This window comes from Pseudorasbora parva, chromosome 11 (genome assembly GCF_024679245.1).
Source record: "Pseudorasbora parva isolate DD20220531a chromosome 11, ASM2467924v1, whole genome shotgun sequence".
NCBI classification, from domain to species: Eukaryota; Metazoa; Chordata; class Actinopteri; order Cypriniformes; family Gobionidae; genus Pseudorasbora; species Pseudorasbora parva.
Window position 1 is genome coordinate 15,754,322 of NC_090182.1, and position 20,786 is coordinate 15,775,107.

Genomic DNA, 20,786 nt, shown 5'->3' on the forward strand with positions numbered 1-20,786 from the left:
TCATCACCACAAGGCTTGGGCAAACAAAGTGCAAGGATTTATATATAAAAAAATCTATATTATTTGATGTTTATAAAGTGAATGAATCTTCAAAAAGATCAGGGGCTTTTTCCATTAATCTTAAGCCACCAAAGTAGCTACTCACCAATAACTGATTACACAATAACCGTTGTTATCTTCTGAGCTATATTTAAAGGAATAGTTCACCCAAAAATGAAATTTATCCTATAGGCTACTCACCCTCAAGCCAGATGTATATGACTTTCTTCTTTCAGCCAAACTCAATCACATATTGGTCACTGTTGACTGCTAGCCACTAATGCGCACAATACTTTATTAATCTTATTGATCACCCCCCACCCCCATCAAGACCATTACTTATAGGCACATCAAAACATTTATTATAGGCCTACCATATTAATACATTATTTAAGTTTTTAATGAGTTTTTTTTCTTCTTCTTCCGTTTTTAATGTCAGTGCATTAAGCAAGCCCTTTTAGTCTTGACAAATCGGGTCCTCCCTCGAAATTGGGTCTCTCCAAACTGTCAGTTGATAAGCATATACAAATGATATTCAATTAAAATACGCATAACTTATTATATAATGTATACAAAAAAGCATTATGCATAATAAAACCAACTCATTGTTTCTTACAGTTGATTAACTGTTAATAAATAATAATATATATATATTATTAATATATAAATTTATATAATAATATATAAAAAAAAATATTTTTTATTTTTTTAAATAATTGATCATTTGTTTTATATTTGGAAATTTAAAGCTTAATTTAAGATTTAATTACAGTATAGATGTTTAAGAATATAAGTGCAAATATTTATAAAATAAGCTATCAGGCTCATCGCTAATCTGTACTGCTATACAAGTTAACCAATACAGACATAAATAGTTGTTATAATGTAATTGAAACAGCATTTATCTTAACGTGATTTTGTAGGAATTGTATAAGACGCTAGAGAGAGTACCTGTTAAAAGCAGTTTGAACCAATGGGATTGTTTGGGGTCCTTTAAAGGAGACCTGATTTCAGGGGGGACCCTATTTGTAATTGGTACACCGACCTCGCCCCATCACGACAAATAGTTCTGTGCTGACTTGGAGTGCTTCTCATTTTTTATTTGTGTATCCTCATTTTCTTTCCTCGCTTCCTTTCCTTGCATCTCCGCTCTACCCCCTTAGGATGCGAGGGAAGAACCCGTGTATCCTCACTCATGGCTCCTCAGGAGACTTCTTCGCTTTTTTCGCTTCACTTCTTCATTTTTTGCCTCCTCATGGTGCAATTAGGAAATTGAGATTCCCTAAATTAGAGGGCTTAGTTAGCTCGGGTCACGGGCTGGAAAACGGAGGAGCGGGGAAACGTGGAAGCATCAATTTGAGGGCAATATGAATAATATTGTGAGACTGACATGTCAACTCCAAATTTGCTATGTAAAATGTAAATGCTGAAACCCAGGAACAAATGGATGCTACATGCATCCAATAGAACAGAAAAGCGACTAGTCTAAACTTTACCTAAACCTGTGTCATTGATGCTAAATAGCTCATCAATAACTGTTTTTATGACAAATGGATATCCGTGTGCAATGCAAAGGGCATTTGTACATAAGTTTGTTTGGGCTATAGAAACATGAAATGTGCAGCATCTAATGCAAAAACATTAATTTACCACTGTTGTATGATCATTTTAAATTGCTAAATGTACATACTCTAGATCCATTAAATTCAGGAACACTGAACAAACGTCTTCATCGAAAGACTGGGTAATTTATGAAGGCTATTATCTTGTGTAATATTTGGGGAGCAGCATGCATTTTGATGAGAAAATTACACCTCTGGTCATTCCATAGGGATTTTCTGGTCACAGATACTGCATGGACAATCAAACCCAATACGGCTCAGTTTTCCTGTCTTGCTCTGTTGAGTGGCAGAAGTGATTCTACATAGCCCATACTGGGTTAACACCACGCTTTTCCAGTGAACAGGATTGTTTCCCCCCCACGCCAACTCTGTTCCATGCCATGTTCCCAGCTATGACTAGACAACGACTAAATCTACAGACTGGAAATGTCCTGACCATCCCTGCATACAAATCAAGTGTACTGCACGAGGCCTAAAAAGTGACGCCAAAGCATTTTGATCACCCCCTGGTGGCTGGCTGCAGTATAGGTCATAAACCCAGCCTTCTCCATGGGATGCAAGCCAAAAAACAAAAAAAAACCTACATTTAAGAAATATTTCCCCCAAATATGGTTTCTTTGAAGAACCAGACCCATGTTTAAGTGTTCTTTACCCAATAAAATTGGTTTTAGTTTGTTTTCTGATGCTATGAAATCAAGGTTTTAACATCATGATTGATAGCTGTGCTTGTGATTGAGTCTGCAGGAGCAGGAATATGGTCAGGACCTTGATGCCGTGACTCCACCTCGGGATCATTGCTGCACGGACTCCGGCTCCAAATGACCGTTATTGGGATATTTTGGCTTCATTTTTCTACAGTGGAAAGAAGTCGAGACATGGTGACTATCTTTTTTTACAGTCTAAGGTCCCAGTATGCATACTATCAATCCAAAATAGTAGGCTATTTGAGATTAGAATAAGTGTCCCAAAGTTTGTTTAAAATTTACAGCAGATATGGCTGCTTTAAAAAAAACAGCAGCCATATCACCCTGTAGCCCAAGACTGGTTTCCCACTGAAGCTAAGCAGGGCTGAGCCTGGTCAGTACCTGGATGGGAGACCAAATGGGAAAACCAGGTTACTGCTGGTAGAGGTGTTAGTGAGGCCAGCAGGGGGCGCTCACCCTGTGGTCTGTGTGGGTCCCAACACCCCAGTATAGTGATGAGGACACTATACTGTCAATGATTACCGAATGAGATGTTAAACCGAGGTCCCGACTCTCTGTGGTCGTTAAAAATCCCAGGATGTCCTTCGATAAAGAGTAGGGGTGTAACCCCGGCATCCTGGCCAAATTTGCCCATCGGCCCATATCATCATGGCCTCCTAATAATCCCCATATCCTGATTGGCTTAATCACTCTGTCTCCTCTCCACCAATCAGCTGGTGTATGGTGAGCATTCTGGTGCAAAATGGCTGCCGTCGCATCATCCAGGTGGGTGCTGCACATTGGAGGTGGTTGAGGAGATTCCCCCCTTCTATATGTATAGCGCTTTGGGTGTCTACAAAAAGCGCTATATAAATGTAATTAATTATTATTAAAAGAGTATGCCAAAAAGTCCCTATATCGTCTACTATTTCTGGTATATTTCTGAAGTGCGCTTAAAAAAAAAAAACGAAAAATGTACTGATCAGTTATATGCCATATAATTTTACGGAAATGTTTATTAACCTTTAAAACACAAACATTTACATTTTACATTTACATTTAATCATTTAGCAGACGCTTTTATCCAAAGCGACTTACAAAAACGGGGAGAGCAATAGAAGCAAACTAATGCAATATTCAAAATACAAGAAAAACACCTGTAAAAAATAATACTGAAAAATCATTCTTAGCCTACATTGTGCCCTATTTTTACAGACTTACTTTTTTTTTTTTTTTTTTTTACAATGCTTGGATCCTTACATAGAAACAGATGCCTCATTAGTGGCTCTTTCTGGGTATATGTAAGCCGTCTGTCATATTGGAATGGTCAAAGCACTGGTCCGTGAATATTCGAGAGCAAGTTGACTGTGCTCAACCATAATTATAGATACCTATATCTGCAATAGACTGCAGATGATTTTGCTAAACTAACACAATACAGTGTCTTACTGTGAATGATGGCACGCTAACAGTTTCAAGAATGTGTGAAACAGTCACATGTGGCATCTGTATACATCTATGAGATCCGTGCACACTAAAAAAATGAATAAAAGGTGTGAAAAAAGCATGGCATAGTGGATGTGCACGACCAACGGGTAAGTAGAGAGGCTTAGATAAAGTGGTTTGAATGACTAATAATCAACATTTAACATGATAAAAATATAAATGTATAATGTTAATGTTATATTTCGTCTGCAACACGATGTGAACTTGTATAAAGATCCGTTCAGCCATTAACTATTAAATGCATTATTATGCAAAAATATGAGGAGAGTCTCCGCATGAAAGATTCATGACAGATCAACATGCTGCTACTTTTCTCTCCAGTAGCTTCAGGACATGAAATGAAATCTGGAGAAAGTTAACTGTGGCTAATGATTTACTTGACATGATGCACATAACTATGTGACAGAGCATCCTTTAAAGATGCAATTTTGAAGTCTGAACTCATGTTTACCCTTCCAAGACACGCTTAAATGTACCTTTTCACAAAAGGAGTACATACTTTTAGGACAGTAAAGCAGTTCTGCCATGACAACTCTCCTTGGGTACCATGGCAACTCTCTGAGATTGGCATGGTAGATTTAAGCATGGTAATATGGCAATATTAATATAGCCTATTTGGTCTTGACTAAATTAGGGATGGGCATTTCCCCAAAATATTGTATTCGAATATTTGGATTTATAAAAATCGAATATTCGTTTATTTAAAATAGGTATTTTGAGAAAATGAGAGAGACGGTTTTTTTTATCAACATGTTTTCGTCATTTCTGAACAAGCTCATGATTAGGCAATGTACACAACACGCTTACGTTATAAGGTTGTAAAACATTAAACAGTATGTTAAAAAAATATATATATGGCTAAAGAACAAAACCATAAGCTCAAGCAGCGTGAGTGGAAAAAACACTAAGAAATCACATAGACAGTAAAAGAAATGGACAGAGCTATCCCATTGACTTCAACGGCGGAAAATGAGGTCAGTTAGAAGCACTCACTTCCTGATGGCTGAGCGAACTGCGCAGGCTCAGACTGAGCTTGACGACATAGATGTGACGTGAGCAACCTGTCTGACAGTTGCAGGTCTTCTAGTAGTTGTGGAAAGTAAAATATGAATCACGTTGTTTAAATATTTTGTCCCATTACTTTTGGCTCACTATCGGCTTCTCCCCATTCTTTCCCCTTGACTTTATCGGACTTTATGTCTCCACGTCCCCCCGACTGCCTCATAGACAGTAATAGAGCGTCTCCTTCTGTCTATACGGTAATTTCTCAACTGTGCGACAGAGTCGCGTTGGTTATGATGCAATCGTTTTAAAAAAAACTACTTCTAGGTGGCGATAGTGTAAGATACAAGGTAATGGAGCCTTTTATGCATTGTCGTGTTTCTTTATAAATACGTGGCACTGACATACGTTGAGGAGACAAAGCTAACAGTTAAGTGAAGTTTAAGCACTTTGGGTTTTCTGTTCTTAGAGGTCCACTGAAGTGCCTTGAAATGCGCCGCATTAGTCAATGTGTTGACGTAATTTCCGCTGAAACGGCTTCAGCTGTTAGCAGCTCCTCCCCTTTTTTGAAACAGCCAATAGCGTTTCGTTATTATACAGTTTGACTAGAGCACAAGAGCGGACCTTCTCTGTTTGGTAAAGCCAGTTTCCTCTAACACTGTTACCATCATAATCTCCTCCATATCGCTGGAGGAGCATTCTGTGCAGAGTTCAAATGGGTCGATATGTTTGTTGTCTGCGCGGACTCGCGCATATGATCCACGCTGCGCTCGCTTGTCTGTTGTCTAAATTTAGACCTGAGTCATTGGGGTGAGTGCGCTGCAGCGGTGTGTGAAACTAACGTGAAAACAGACTTTATTCGCCTCAAATGAAAGCATATTTACACTGAATCGTTTCTTATCACATAAATAGTGTGCTATGTGCCTTTCACAATGTAGAAATTAGCAAATGTGTGTTAACAACTGACCGATTTCAGCAGCAGTTTCAGCAGTGTAGGGGGCGGGCCTATGATTTTAGAGGGCATTTTGATTGGACAGAAGATTTGACGAGAAAGTGAAGTCTGCTATGATGTCACAAAAATCTGAGATTCGTTTTAACGGAAGTGGGAGACTGTAAATTTTTAATGCTTGTATCTCCTAAATGCAATTTTTTTCATAGTTTTGGAACATACCAGCTTATTCATAACTTTAAGGCTAACACAGTCATACTAAAAGCTAAAAAACTTAAATTTTGATTTCAGTGGACCTTTAAACCCTCAACGAAGCTTATATTAAAGGAAGCATTTTTCTCGAGAACATTTTTGCTATCATAAGTTATCTCGCTCTCACTCGGGGTCACTTACAGATGCGCTTAACTTACTCGTGAATGCAGTGATGGACTCTTTCCTCATTCCGCTGGCATTTAATGTGATTCTGGTTGTTCTTGTGTTATTATGATAACTCATTAACTGATTTTATCAAAAGTAACTCCATTTTGTAAGAACATTTTCAGCTGTCATGTAATTCCAAAAATCACGAGGCAGAAGACGACATTGTGTGATCAAATACACTCAACTCATTAACCCGCTCCACATCGCCACCCAGTGGATTCAGTTATAACTGTGAGATTTAGAGGGATTTCCATAGACAGTAAAAGAAATGGACAGAGCTATCCCATTGACTTCAACGGCAGAATGTGAGGTCAGTAAAGGAGCACTCATTTCCTGATGGCTGAGCGAACTGCACAGGCTCAGACTGAGCTTGACGACGTAGATGTGACGTGAGCCTCCTGTCTGACAGCTGTAGGTCTTCTAGTAGTTGTGGAAAGTGAAATCTGAATCACGTTGTTTAAATATTTTCTCCCGTTGCTTTTGGCTCACTATCGGCGTCTCCCCATTCTTCTCCTTTGACTTTATCAGACTTTATGTCTCCACGTCCCCCCGACTGTCTCATAGACAGTAAAAGATTGCCTGTGAGCATCTCCTCAGGTCTATACGGTAATTTCTCAACTGTGCGACAGAGTCGCATTGGTTATGACGCACTAGTTAGCCTATTTTTACAAAAACAGCTTCTGCGGGCGATAGTGTGATACAAGGTAATGGAGCCTTTTATGCATTGTCGTGTTTCTTAAGAAATAAACAATAGACAAATGGAGTCTTTAAACACCTCTGATGTAAAGTTATTTACTGTCAAAGTGACTCAAAAATGAATGGGAGTCAATGGGATGCTAACAGCAGGTGATGGCTTGGTTAGCAATGGCCGCCCCTATGGGTGGGACGCTTTCCGAGCGCTAGATTACCCCCTTGGGGATTTCTCATAGAGCCAGTGCATTTACAGCCAGCAAGTCAACGAAGTAAAATTCAGATTACAGATAGAATATTCATGCACACCCCTAGACTAAATAGATCTACACTGCTGCTGCTGCAGAGCAAGGACTGAGACTTGCTATTGCCAATACGTTCACAAGCATTGCTGTGAGCATGTAAGACATTTTGCTACTTCACATGGAGGTGGAGCTGGGGAGGGTGGAGGGTTTCTGAAAATGCGCTGCAAATTCCCAACAGCTAGTCTCATGTAGCCAGACCTTCAGAATGACGGCAGAAGGTCTGGACTCTATCATAGCTTTCATTGGTCAAGGACCACCCAAGAGGACGTTTGACTGACCTGCAACGCAACCAATCATTTCGCCTCATGTTTAGGGCTGTGAAAATGTAGTTCCTGCAATGACAAACCGGCGTGCATATAAATGATTAATTCAAGAACACTGTGTAAGTTACTACAACAATGGCCATGAACCAAACATCATTTTGAAAATCCATTGTTTAGTTGATCCTGGTTGGAATCGCTCACTGTAACAATTGTAAACACGACTGCGTTCTTCTTTCACAATGGAGTTTGGCATCACTGCATTTGTTTCTAGGCTGACCTTTAAAGAACACAACACATATTGCAGACATCTTCAATCAATCAGATGATGACTTTGAAACACCTGAAGTGTTTCTGGACAAGTGTGCAACACGCACCAGAGTTCAGTCAAGGGTCCGTGCTGAGACTAGTTAACAGCAAACACATAGGCCCTGTTCCAAATGGCACTCTTCATGTGCACTTTCGGTCTCGTGGACTTACAATGGCCATTGCGTGCGTGTATCCGTTAAGTCCACAAGACCGTAGGGTGTCCCATTCGTCATTTAAGCTTAAAGAAGGGTGCTCGTGAGCACCCCCTTTGCGGCTGCTATGTGCCCTCGATCCGCACTTCTGCCGGATCCGCACTGGTGTGGGTTACGCAGAAGACTTCTTCTGCTCATTTCAAAGCGTCATTAGGTCATGAAAGCGTGGACTGAGAGAAAGACTGTGAGGGTTTAGGGTGCCATTTGGGACAGGGTCATACAGTATTTGAGTGTTGAGACAGCTCATTGGTCGCTGATGCAACAGCAACCAATCAGCTGCTTTATGAAGATAACTCAATCTGGAATAGCGACCACATTGTTATGACTGCTCACTCAGCCTGCTCCATCTAGAGTTTCATGCCAGAACTTGATATATTCGAGTGAAACTTGAGTAGGATTTATATTGATGTTGTTCGCTGATCTTTGGTCGCTGCAAGAAGAAGGAGAAGTTATTTTGACTGATCATTATGAGGAGGGCACATGATTACTATTAGTTTAAAAAAATATATAATGATTGATGTGCATGGACAAATCATTAATAATAGATAATGCAATATTGCATGAACAAGAATTGCCCATTTTGATTTCACAGTGACAAAGATTACGGGGTAAATTAGTTTAGAAAAACAATGATATGAGCAGGCACATCTTTTATAACACTGCAATATTCAATGCAAACAAGGTTATGGTAAGCATGTCACAATCCAAACAAATCTGTTTGAATTGAATTGAATTGAATTGAATTAATTTCATTTTATGTTATGTTATGTTTTTTATTTATTTATTTTATATATTTTTAATTTTAATGTTAATTTTTATTCTATTCTGATCTCAAATTGCAGAGCGCCTCCTTCGGTCAAAATCAAACGTTTGCCTGAAAGCTAAACTGACAGTCTAAAATGACAGTCACGCCACGCTATCCTGAACTGGTTGTAACTCTTATCCATATGAGTTAACGATCTACAGTAATTCACGTTTTTTTTTCTTTCTTGGCGCGTTTTTCTTACGTCATTCTGAGCTACGTAACAGACGCGCTGCTCAACTTGTGTTTGTTATGACACCTATTCTGTAACAGGGTAAACAGGAGTGATATTTGTTTGTCCATTCTGAACCTGGAAAACCACGGGAATCACAGTCACAGCTGCACATTCAGCTCCATAAATGTTTCCAGCCTGTAGATATTCCCTCCAAGGTACTGTCACACTTTTACTAACGTTACCATGTAGCCCGAACGCTAGCAGACGTTGTAACTAAACCTTTGATTCTGTAAACCTTAAAGCATGTTTACTGTCCTATTAAGTTTTTATTATACGTGTATGCACGGGACATGCCATGTTTTTATGTTATAAACTATAGGTTTATTCGTCCAGCTAAGTTAGCCAAAACAACCCTGCAGCTTTCACACGGGGAAAGTAGGGCAAAGGGCACTCAAATATCGGTCAGATGTGTCCTTGTGTCTGAGGTGAACGCGTTTGATAACGCGTTCCTTGCAATATATAAAGTTATAGGCATGAAGCAGAATATTGTAAGTAAACAAATACAGCTTACAAGTGTGTCTGCTTCTTTTAGACGAGTACCTTCTTGACATGTTACTTAATGGAGGATTTTGTAACAGCTTATCTTGTTATACAAAGTTGATTCATTTCGTTTGATCGGACACAATGCAGTAAGCAGTGTCTGTAAAATTGATTCAATATGTAATAATAAGTCACCATAAAAATCAAAATTGAACCTTTTTTATGAAATATTGATTTAATTAGTATAAATGATCTATCTATGTAGTTTTCTATGTACATAGATAGATGTACATAGAAAATAACTTTTCAGTGGTGCGTCTTCTCTTCCTTGATAATGTTTTATTGGTGCAAGGGCGGAACAACCTGTCACATGAGATCACAGTTATAACATCCATTAAAAAAAATCCTGATGGACAAATTCAAGTCCCACCTTCTTTTTTGTTTAAGACTATTGCAATTTCCCTTTAATTTGTAACTCTTTAAGAATTTACTTGTCTGTCAAACATTTCTGTCTGTGAAATACTTGTTTTTTGTTTTTGTTTTTGCAGCACGGAGGTGTATACGTACACTAAAAGCGGTTCAAGTGGACCATGTCACACCTCAGTTGTACACCTCAAGGTGTTCCTCCTCATCTGTTCCACGAATAACCACTCATTACACAGTTTACCCCAGAGATAAGGACCCACGATGGGAAGGTCAGTTCTGTGCTATGTTATCTCATCAAAGTATGATTCCCTTTGAGGTGAGCGTGAACACAGAGACTGGAGAAGTTATGCCACATGCTGAAGACAGAGATAAAGATTTTGCATTGTTATTGGATGGAACATGTAGAATTTCAGATTCTGCATTTATTTATTGGAATGGAAAACCTTGTAATTTATGAGAGAATAAAAACATTGGTCACACTTTACATTAGGTGCCCTTAAAGGGATAGTTTACCTAAAAAATAAAATTCTTTCATTAATGTTGTTCCAAACCCGTAAGACTTTAATTTACCTTCGGAACACTTTCTGATAAAATCTGCCCCTCCATACTCCTTAGATAGCTACACAACTACCACTTTGATGCTTCAAAAAGTTCATAAAGAGATCATAAAACTAATCCATATGAATTGAGCGTTTTAGTCCAGTTTTGCTGAAGAGACTTAATCGCTTTATTTGATAAACAGATTGAATTTAGGCTTTTATTCACATATAAACATTAATTCGAGAACATAAACAGAAGCTCAACCGAACCTGCTTGACACGGGAGAACAAACCTCACCATTGGTCCTCACACATCAAGCAAGCATATGTGAGCTTTCGTTTACCATAAATAGTGTGAATTGATGAATCTTCAATCTTGAATGTGGATACATTCCTAAATTCTTCAGCAAATTTTGGACTAAACAGCTCAGTTCATATGGATTAGTTTTATAATCTCTTAATGAACAGTTTGAAGTGTCAAAGTGTCAGTTGCTTAGCTGTCAATGGAGTGACAGTAAGCTCTCAGATTTCATCAAAAAGATTGCATTTGTATTCCGAAGATGAACGAAAGTCTTACGAGTTTGGAATGACATGAGGTTGCGAAAATGATGACAGAAAGGCCAATGCACACTGCACAGACAGATGCAGGGTTGCCAACTTTTAAGTTTAGGTTGGAGTGAGATTTTTTGAGGGCCGGGGGGGGGGGGGGGGTTATCTTCATCCAGTATCAGTTTATATCTAGTATATATACTGTACATAATATTATGTTTGTTTTGGCACTAGTTTAAACATTTCTTGGGTCAAATTATATGCCATTCCTTAATATTCACTTGTGAGTGATTATATAAGTATCATTATTCATTAAAAAGATTAGGATGCAAGTTATTTAAGTTTTGAAATTTCACATTTAAAGAAATCTAGTGTTTGATCATCATATCTAAATATTTATTAGAATGCAAAGACTGCAATATATTTTTGAACAACTAGATTAGATACATGTATATTTATTAAAGAGCCATAACCTAATGGCATTACAAATAAACATTAATATTTTTTAGCCACAAAATGACTCTAATTTGCCTCTTTGAATTGGAATTCTCTATTTTAATATTAATTACTACACTAATTGTAATATAAATTTTAGAAGAAATACAAATATTAGAAGAAAAATGTTTTAAGTGGTCATTTATTGACAATAATTGTTGCACAAATAGTATTTAGTACCAAAAGATCTCCTCAAAATATTCAATAAATATAATTTAATGAGTATGGGTGTGACCAATTAGTAAGGAATACCTGAGGGCTAAATACAAGAATAACATTAATGTTAACAATGTTGAATCTCTATCACTCTCCATAATAAAACGATCCTGTAAATATGGCTGACTTAATAATCAATAAACACTAACACTATGCTGTACTGTTTACCAAAACTTGCAGCAAACATCTATATCGTGAAACTGTTGTGTATCCGCTTAAGCCGTTTAAATTCATTGGCAGAGCGCTAGAAGTAATGAGCGCTCATGGGCCACGTGACCAGCGCGCACCCATAGACAGTAAAAGAAAGCGCGCACCGCAGGGAGACGAGAGCATGCACTCCGCTTTTCAACGCCTCTGGCTTTAACATTATGCCACATTAGCGCCAAAACGCTATTTATTGTTTGAATTTCATTAAAACACATTAAAAAAAATTAAAGCTTATAGCTTTGTTTAATATCAAAAGCAGGTTTGGCAATTTGGCAATTATCTTGTGAGCGAGTCATCGCGTGTCACTCCCGGATAACAGAAAATGGGCAAAAAGGCGGGATGTGCGCGGAGCGGAGGTGACGCAATAACTATAGACGGCAGATAAATGGCTATCCACTTGTAACCACGCCCTTAATTATGCAGAACCTTAAGGCTTTATATAACGTAAACGAATGAGTTATAAAAAAATTCACCCCCCTCAGAGTTGTCATGAAGATAAAAATTAGCCTTATAAGCCAAAACCACAATTTGTACCAGGCTGTAAACATGTTTTTTTCTGCTGTAAAGTTGAGAATTTTAACATGGGGCTCAATGAGATTCTGCTCCCTTCTGGAGCCTGTCCCTAGTGGCCAGTTGAGGAATTGCAGTTTACATTACTTCCGTATTGGCTTCAAGAGAGATCGCGGGAGGTTGCCGCTTGGACGTGACGTGACAAATTCCAGACTGTAAACTGATGCTCCATTCTATTTCTGACGTACATCAAGCACCCACACTACCTCGGATATAAGGATTTGCAACAGTCACGTCCAGCATGAACAGCTTCTAGCTATTGCAGTGTGACGTGACGCTACAACGGTCACATCCGGTGTAGAAATGATGTAAGGTTATCTTGTTGACAGTAATGATTCTGTACTAAAACTCTTGACTTAATCCATACACACCAGTGATGATGCATTGGTCAATGTATAAACAACCCGCACCCGACCAACGTTTTCAATTAACCCGCAAAAAAAAAAGAAAAAAGAAAATATTGTACCTGACCCGCATTTTTTGGAAGTAGTAAATGCTCCCTGGCGTAATATCCATTAATCCAGCCGGTGGAGGAGGAGAAATGTTATAGGCCCTGACGTGTGCTTAGAGGTGCAGCGGCGAGAGCAGGCAGTTCTTGAGGCGGCCCATAATTTTCCATTTCAGCTGTCTCTAGATGCATATTATTGGTGAACGCGATGTTTATGTTTCAACCCTGCTTAGAGAATTCATCCGCAGGTCAACTGAGAGAGAGCCCACTTTTGGGAAAGTGTGAAAGCCCTTAGGAGCACAAAGTCGCAAACTGTTCTTTTTTTCTGAATGCTGCATGATTTAGCCTAGTGTTATGTAATAAAGGATTGATTTATTCATTTATTTATTTTTGTTTTCTTAACAATTAAGACGCTACATGTGTTTATCCAGTTGAACTGGATTCTCTGAACTGGATTCTCTCCCCCGACTTTCCCAACAAAAATCCCGCCCTGGAATGTATACGCCAAAAGTGGTTTTTCGCGTGCATATGATATGCGCTTTATGGTATTTTATACGCACAAACCACCCACCCCACCACCCCCATCCTACCCAAGAGCGTGTCATATACACGCCATAAAATGCATATCATATGCATATGAAAACTCATTTTGGCATATACATTCCACGAGATTGCGCACTTGTACTATTGATATGCATTACCATGTGATCGTGTTGGACATTACTGAGCTTTATGCGTTTAAAAGTATAGCCTATTTAAATGTTACAATGGCATTGCTCAGTTTAATGTGTTGGGAAATCTAACATTTTGTCCAGAGTCATCTTTATTTCAAACGACCCGACCGACCGCGACCCGAATATCATTAAAAATATTTTTGGATGACTCGTACCCGCTGGTGACCGCAGGCACCCGCTCATTTTGGATCAACCCACGCATCACTGATACACACTGATAAAGCAATTAACAGTTTTTTTATTTAAATTTTGCCTCTGAAATCAGCACGGAAGTAATAATATTAAGTACACAAATAAATGTGTGTATATAGTACATAATAAATAATTCGATTTTTGTATTTAAAAGAGTCTCAGATGATTGCAATTAACACTGTGATTGTCTGGTTTAATATTTACAGGCGTGGAAATGGAACGCTTCGCTGATGAGGCAGACGTTGTTATTGTTGGTGGTGGTCCAGCCGGTCTGTCAGCAGCCATTCGGCTGAAGCAGCTGGCCAATCAGCATGAGAAAGAGCTGCGTGTTTGTGTGGTGGAGAAGGCATCTCAGATCGGAGCGCACACGTTGTCTGGAGCCTGTCTAGAGGCCACTGCACTCAATGAGCTTATTCCAGACTGGAAGGAGAGAGGGGTACAAACACTTAAATACTGTCCCCAGACTCCCCGCTTGGGATCTGTTAACACAAATAATTGTAACAATGTGCATTAAAATAGCTTAAAAAAATATGGAAAATATGTTGACATTCTGGTTTACTATGATGTATTATGTGTTATTTATATGCATTTTCTGATTGTCTTGAGTCTCTTGACACAAGGGACAACAACAAAAAATGGCTGTGATGGCCAACACTGATTTTGATTAATGTCTAACAGGCACCACTCAACACTCCAGTTACAGAAGACAAATTTTCCATTTTGACAGAAAAATATCGCATTCCTGTTCCAATATTACCAGGTAGGAGATTGCCATTCTGGCGTATGACCCAATTTAGAGAGTTATACAAGTGCACACTATAAGATTTTCAAAATGTCCAAACTTATTTTTGGAGTCTTTTTGTGTCACCGTGTCCTAAATAGTTTTCTATACAAACTGTTCAAGCTTTAAGGACTGATTCAGTCATATGGATCCAATTAAATGCAATTTGTGAATACAGGACTTCCAATGAATAACCATGGAAACTACTTAGTTCGTCTCGGTCATTTTGTACGCTGGCTTGGGGAGCAGGCAGAGGAGCTGGGAGTGGAGCTGTATCCAGGCTACGCGGCATCTGAGGTCAAAATTCCTTCTTTATCTGAATGCTTATATTAATGATGCAATTAACCTTTATTAATTAGACCTGCTTTTGTACTGTCATTTCCTGTCATTTGTATTGATGTGTTTTATTTTTTAAAGGATTTTTTTTATCTGGATTGTAACAGAAATGTTTAAGGTTCAAACCACACAAGATGATCCATTCACTATAATCACTGCCTCTGAAATAAGTTACTTAACTTCAGTACTGTTGTTTCTTTAGTAAGCAGGGTTTCCATAATCATGGATAGCTTGGAAATATCAGGGAATTTTTAAATAATGATTTACAAATGCCATAGAAATATATACGATTAAAAAAAAGAACATTTCTGTAACATGTATATTTGTGTAGTTGTTCACATATTGTCTTGAAATTTCACTTAAAATTATACTACAAATTGAGTGTAGTCTCTTTAATTATTTAAAAAATAGAGTAATTAAAAACAACTGAAGAGTATTGGACATTTTTTGGTTAAAAGCCAAAGGAACACTTAATGAGGGTTCTGTAAGTTGCTTTAGATAAAAGAAAAAACAATGTTCACTCTGAGTAAAAAATAAAAAAAATAGTTGTAAAGTCACCGTCATTCAAGATATTTTCAGTTATGAAATATGAAGTCATGTTGTGAGAGATTAACTAAATCTTATTGAGAGATTAAAAGTTGCTTTGTAAGATATGCTAGTCACATTATGCTATATAAAGTTGCATCTGTGAGTTATACAGTCTCAATTACCTTTATTTTCTTTTATCCAGAGGTGGGAACTTTTGAAGAAATTGCTAAAGTACATTTATTTCTTATAGTTACATCCTGTTGACTTCTGCAGACTCTTGTGAATTTGTCTTTTACACCAGGTGCTGTTTCATGAGGATGGAAGTGTGAAAGGAATTGCAACCAATGATGTAGGCATCGCTAAAGATGGCTCTCCAAAGGTTTGTCATCATCACCATAAGGTTTTATATATCAATGTACCTGCCAGAACAAACTATGCAGTGGAAGTTGGATGAAAACGTTTCTTTCCCCCTAAATGCACATTTGAAACGCAGCTTATATATATATATATATATATATATATATATATATATATATATATATATATATATATATATATATATAAGTCAGCTGAATGACCATGTTAAGGCTAAATGACTCTCTGAACCACTGCGGAACTTGCACTGTAAGAAAAAGTAATTCTGGTTAAAGTGATTCTGATGTGCGAATAGCATATTCATGTGCTATTACCACCACATTTCACACTCTGTTGAACTCTCCAGGATGTGTTTGAGAGAGGCATGGAGCTCCACGCTAAGGTCACTCTGTTTGGGGAAGGCTGCCACGGACACCTGGCCAAGCAACTTTACAAGCAGTTCAATCTCAGGGAGAACTGTGAGCCGCAGACGTACGCTATTGGCCTCAAAGAGGTACAAGAACTTGCTTTCTTGGGTGATGCTTTAAAGGGATAGTTCACCCAAAAATGAAAATTTGATGTTTATCTGCTTACCCCCAGTGCATCCAACATGTAGGTGTCTTTGTTTCTTCAGTAGAACACAAATTACGATTTTTAACTCTAGCCCTTGCTGTGTGTAGGTCATATGAATTGGATTTAGGATATGTGAATTGGTAGTGTTCTATGAGAGTAAAAAAAAACACATGCTTAGACAACATGCACAAAGAGCCCTGTGGCTCATGACGACACATTGATATCTTAAGACACATTATTAATTGTTAATATTAAAATTAACTAATTTTGTATAAATTGTATACATTGTAATAAATGTAAAATAAAAATTAATAATACTTATATCATCGATATGTTATTAATAATTCATAATAATTACACGTTATATATTATACATATTTAATACATAATTAACAGTATTTATTACACAACAAAACACTGCTTTTTCTAGATTTGGGTTATCGATGAGAAGAAGTGGCACCCAGGACGGACGGAGCACACGGTTGGCTGGCCTCTGAACAGGAACACATATGGAGGCTCTTTCCTGTACCACCTCAATGAGGGAGAACCACTGGTGGCCCTGGGCTTTGTTGTAAGTCATTTTGTTCCTGAACCTTCTGGGTCAAATCCTGATTGAAATATTTCAATGGACTTGCAAGGGTTCTCTTTGAAGCCTAAATCTTAAAACTAAATGTTCTGGATTGATGTCTTTGTCAGAATGCTTTGATCTGTAGAGATATTATTGACCTCATTCATCATATTCTGTCATGAGCTAAAATGATGCGCAAGAGAGTGTGAAAAAGCTTTGAACTTAAATTGTTCCTGGTCATGAAGACATTTTCTCATCCTGCTGATAATATAGCATATCAAAATGACTTCTTTCTCCAATCACTTTTTAAAGAGGCATTTCATGGAATCCTTGTGATTTATAGAAACTAGTCTCAATTCCAGAAGTCTTGAGGAGTTATTATTCAATGTCGTCAAGGCTCAGGGTGGTCTGATTGGTCAGTTGTCTGGAGATACAGTGCAGCATTTGATTGACAGAATTGTAAAATCTTATGATTGCTCTGAATTATTTTCCCTTAAGTACATTTCCCTTGCTGAGCTGTTAGTAGGGGTATTGCCATTTTGAGATATACTGTGCTGAAGAGCCAGTACCCTTCTGAAGTTTGGGGTTAGTAGTTTTTAAACTTAATAATATCAAGAAATGTTTTAATTACATTTTAAATTAAGATACTTTTAATTTATTTAAATTAAATAATTCACAATTTTACTATGTTATACTTTATTCAGCTGGTGAGCATAAGATTCTTTGAAAAAAACGTCAAATGTACCATCCTCAAACTTTTAAACAGTAGCGTGTATGTCAGTTGATATTAAATTGTGCACTTTCATTTTCAGGTTTTAATATTTCTGTATTCTCAAATTCCTGTTGTCCTTCCTGTCTTAGCATGCAACAGTAAGCGAGGAGGGAGGAGCTTTTTCATTTTGGTGAACTGCAAATGTTTGTTTGTCTCCTCAGATAGGTTTGGACTACACCAATCCCTACCTGAGCCCATTCAGGGAATTCCAGCGTTGGAAACATCATCCCTCGATAATGTCTACCCTGGAGGGTGGCAACAGGATCGCATATGGAGCCAGAGCCCTTAATGAAGGAGGTTTCCAGGCATGTTGGCAACTTGTAATTCTTAATATGAATTCTTCTTCTGTCTGTTTTCTTTGTTTAATTTCTCACATGATCTCTCCTCCAGTCAATTCCTAAACTGACCTTCCCAGGCGGCATGCTGATAGGGTGCAGTCCGGGATTCATGAATGTGCCCAAGATCAAAGGCACACACACGGCCATGAAGAGTGGCATGCTGGCAGCCGAGACAGCCTTCAGGAAAATCACAGATGACAATCTGCAGTCAGAAACAGCAGGTAGCTGACCCAGACATTTTTGGAAATTAGCTGAGGTGTAACTCTCAGAATATTAAAGGTGCCCAGGTGTCCTATATGTTTGTGCATTTTTCTCTGCTAGGTCTCTATATTCCTGAATACGAAGAAGCTTTTAAAAAGTCTTGGATCTGGAAGGAATTGCGTTCTGTGAGGAACATCAGACCGTCCTTTCATAACTACTTTGGACTCTATGGAGGGATGGTATACACCGGAATCTTCTACTGGATTCTAAGAGGAAAAGAACCGTGGACTCTGAAGCACATTGGTAAGAACTGAGAACCGGGTTGTAAACTGGTTGTTTGTTAATAACAAAAGTTTTTCCTCATTTCCAATTTCAATCAGTATATCAGCAATTCAGTATTCTAAGCTATAAAGTAATTGCTCCAGCTTCTCCAGTCCTTGAACACAAAGATAATTGATAAAAATTACATTTTAAAAAGTTATTATGAACTAGGAATGTGTCTTCATTATTAATGTAAATTATGTAAATGTGAATTTATTTGCATTTATTTCATTGATTGCATATATTTATTGAGCTCAGGAAATGGGGGAAAACAAGTGCAAAAATGTTTTTCAGTGGCAGTATTACAGTATCTTATTTTTATTTTCATCATTGTTTTATTTTTATCTTGTGGATCTTCTAAAGAGTTTCAATTAATGTCCTACATGGACATTTCAGACATGACGCTATAGATGGTAAAAGCTTGGTGAAATCAGTTACAAATTGATTGGCTAGCTTTTATGCATTTTTGTTTTCTTAGGAATCAGTCCGGTTTTTATCAGTCACTTTAAAGTCTTGTTTACAAAGTTATATTTATAGTTACGTTTGATTAATTTTGATACTGGATTGCTGATTTGAACATTTCTAAGGAATAATTAGAAGTGCATGAGGGTCAGATCTTTGAATTGATTTCTAAATGCTAAAAGAACGAATGTAAATATACCCTCCCAAAAAGTAAAAAAAAACAACAAAAAAAACTTTTTTCAGCATTTCATCATTTATCATTAAAAATCAGCATTTATCTTTGTAATTTTCTAATAACGTTTTTGTTTGTGTTGTTCCTTACTAATGCAAAAAAACTTTTATTAAAACGAAATCAAAATGTTAAAAAAATACAAGATAAATTCTAAAATGTAGTCCAAAATCTCACTTTGTCTAATGCGTATCTCAACTTTTGGACATTTCTAATGCATTCTTTTTATTGAAAAATATTGTCTCAGACACCATATAGCAAGTAAACAACATATTCTTGACCAAAACTGTATACATTTTGAGCCATTAACTAACTGATTATCCAGAGGGGACCATTATCCTTTGCTTTTGGTGTGGGCCATACTGAAAACTCAGACATCTGGCAATGCAAGAACATACTATATCTCAGTCTCTACAGCAGTTAGTTGTCTGACATCAGTTGTCATTTATTTCCATGTTATTTTTAATAGTAAACAAATGATTGTCCTGTAGGTCTGGACTCTGATCAGCTGAAGCCGGCTAAGAACTGTACACCCATCGAGTATCCAAAGCCTGATGGGAAGATCAGCTTTGATCTGTTGTCATCTGTAGCCTTGAGTGGGACTAATCATGAGCATGACCAGCCGGCCCATCTGACGCTCAAAGACGACAGTGTTCCTGTGGCCCAAAACCTTGCGATTTATGACGGTCCCGAGCAAAGGTTCTGTCCCGCTGGTATGTATTTGTTTGCTACTCTTAGCAATAAACACTAAATGGTAACTTTCTTTATTAGACTTTTGGTTGCACACAATAATACAAGATCAACATGCTCTACAAGTTGATGAAACACCTGGCAAATAAGCTGCCACATTTCATCCTTTCTGTCCCACAGGTGTGTACGAGTATGTTCCTCTTGAGACGGGCGATGGCATGAGATTACAGATTAACGCACAGAACTGTGTCCACTGCAAGACCTGTGATATAAAAGACCCCAGCCAGAACATCAACTGGGTTGTGCCCGAGGGCAGCGGGGGACCAGCATACAACGGCATGTGATTTCAGCATTACATAGTTTTTATCATCATCATCATCTGGGAACATGGCACAGGTTCAATATCAAAGCTTTTAATGACTTGAGAGTCCTTCTGATGTGCCTAAGGAACAGAATGTCCTCATATCCTTCCTGATATGAGCTTGAAGTGTAATTATATAAGTGGCTTTGAAATAATTTTATATGTAACATATTATTACACATATATTGTTTAAGGAATGTGTCATAAAAGACAAAGGATTATGTTAGATTGACAACCAGTGGACGTTTTAGCTCACCATGATGCGGTTAACTGTAAACTGACAGTTTTGTATATATTGTCAAAGTTGGTAACTGTAACTGGTAGAAATAAATTAATTCGTCACAATCTATTGGTTTGTTTTCTAGAACTACAAACACAGAAA

General features: G+C 37.8%; 1 protein-coding gene across 1 annotated transcript; it reads left to right on the top strand.

Moving 5' to 3' along the window:
- Window positions 1-9,010: 9,010 nt before the first annotated feature.
- Window positions 9,011-20,749, top strand: etfdh (electron transfer flavoprotein dehydrogenase). Its single transcript, XM_067457213.1, has 13 exons — window positions 9,011-9,189; window positions 10,063-10,209; window positions 14,097-14,326; window positions 14,569-14,650; window positions 14,850-14,968; window positions 15,837-15,914; window positions 16,257-16,403; window positions 16,893-17,033; window positions 17,964-18,107; window positions 18,193-18,361; window positions 18,462-18,644; window positions 19,845-20,066; window positions 20,224-20,749. The coding sequence occupies exons 1-13, from the start codon at window positions 9,159-9,161 to the stop codon at window positions 20,385-20,387; spliced, it is 1,857 nt and encodes a 618-aa protein (XP_067313314.1). The 5' UTR covers window positions 9,011-9,158; the 3' UTR covers window positions 20,388-20,749.
- Window positions 20,750-20,786: the final 37 nt, after the last annotated feature.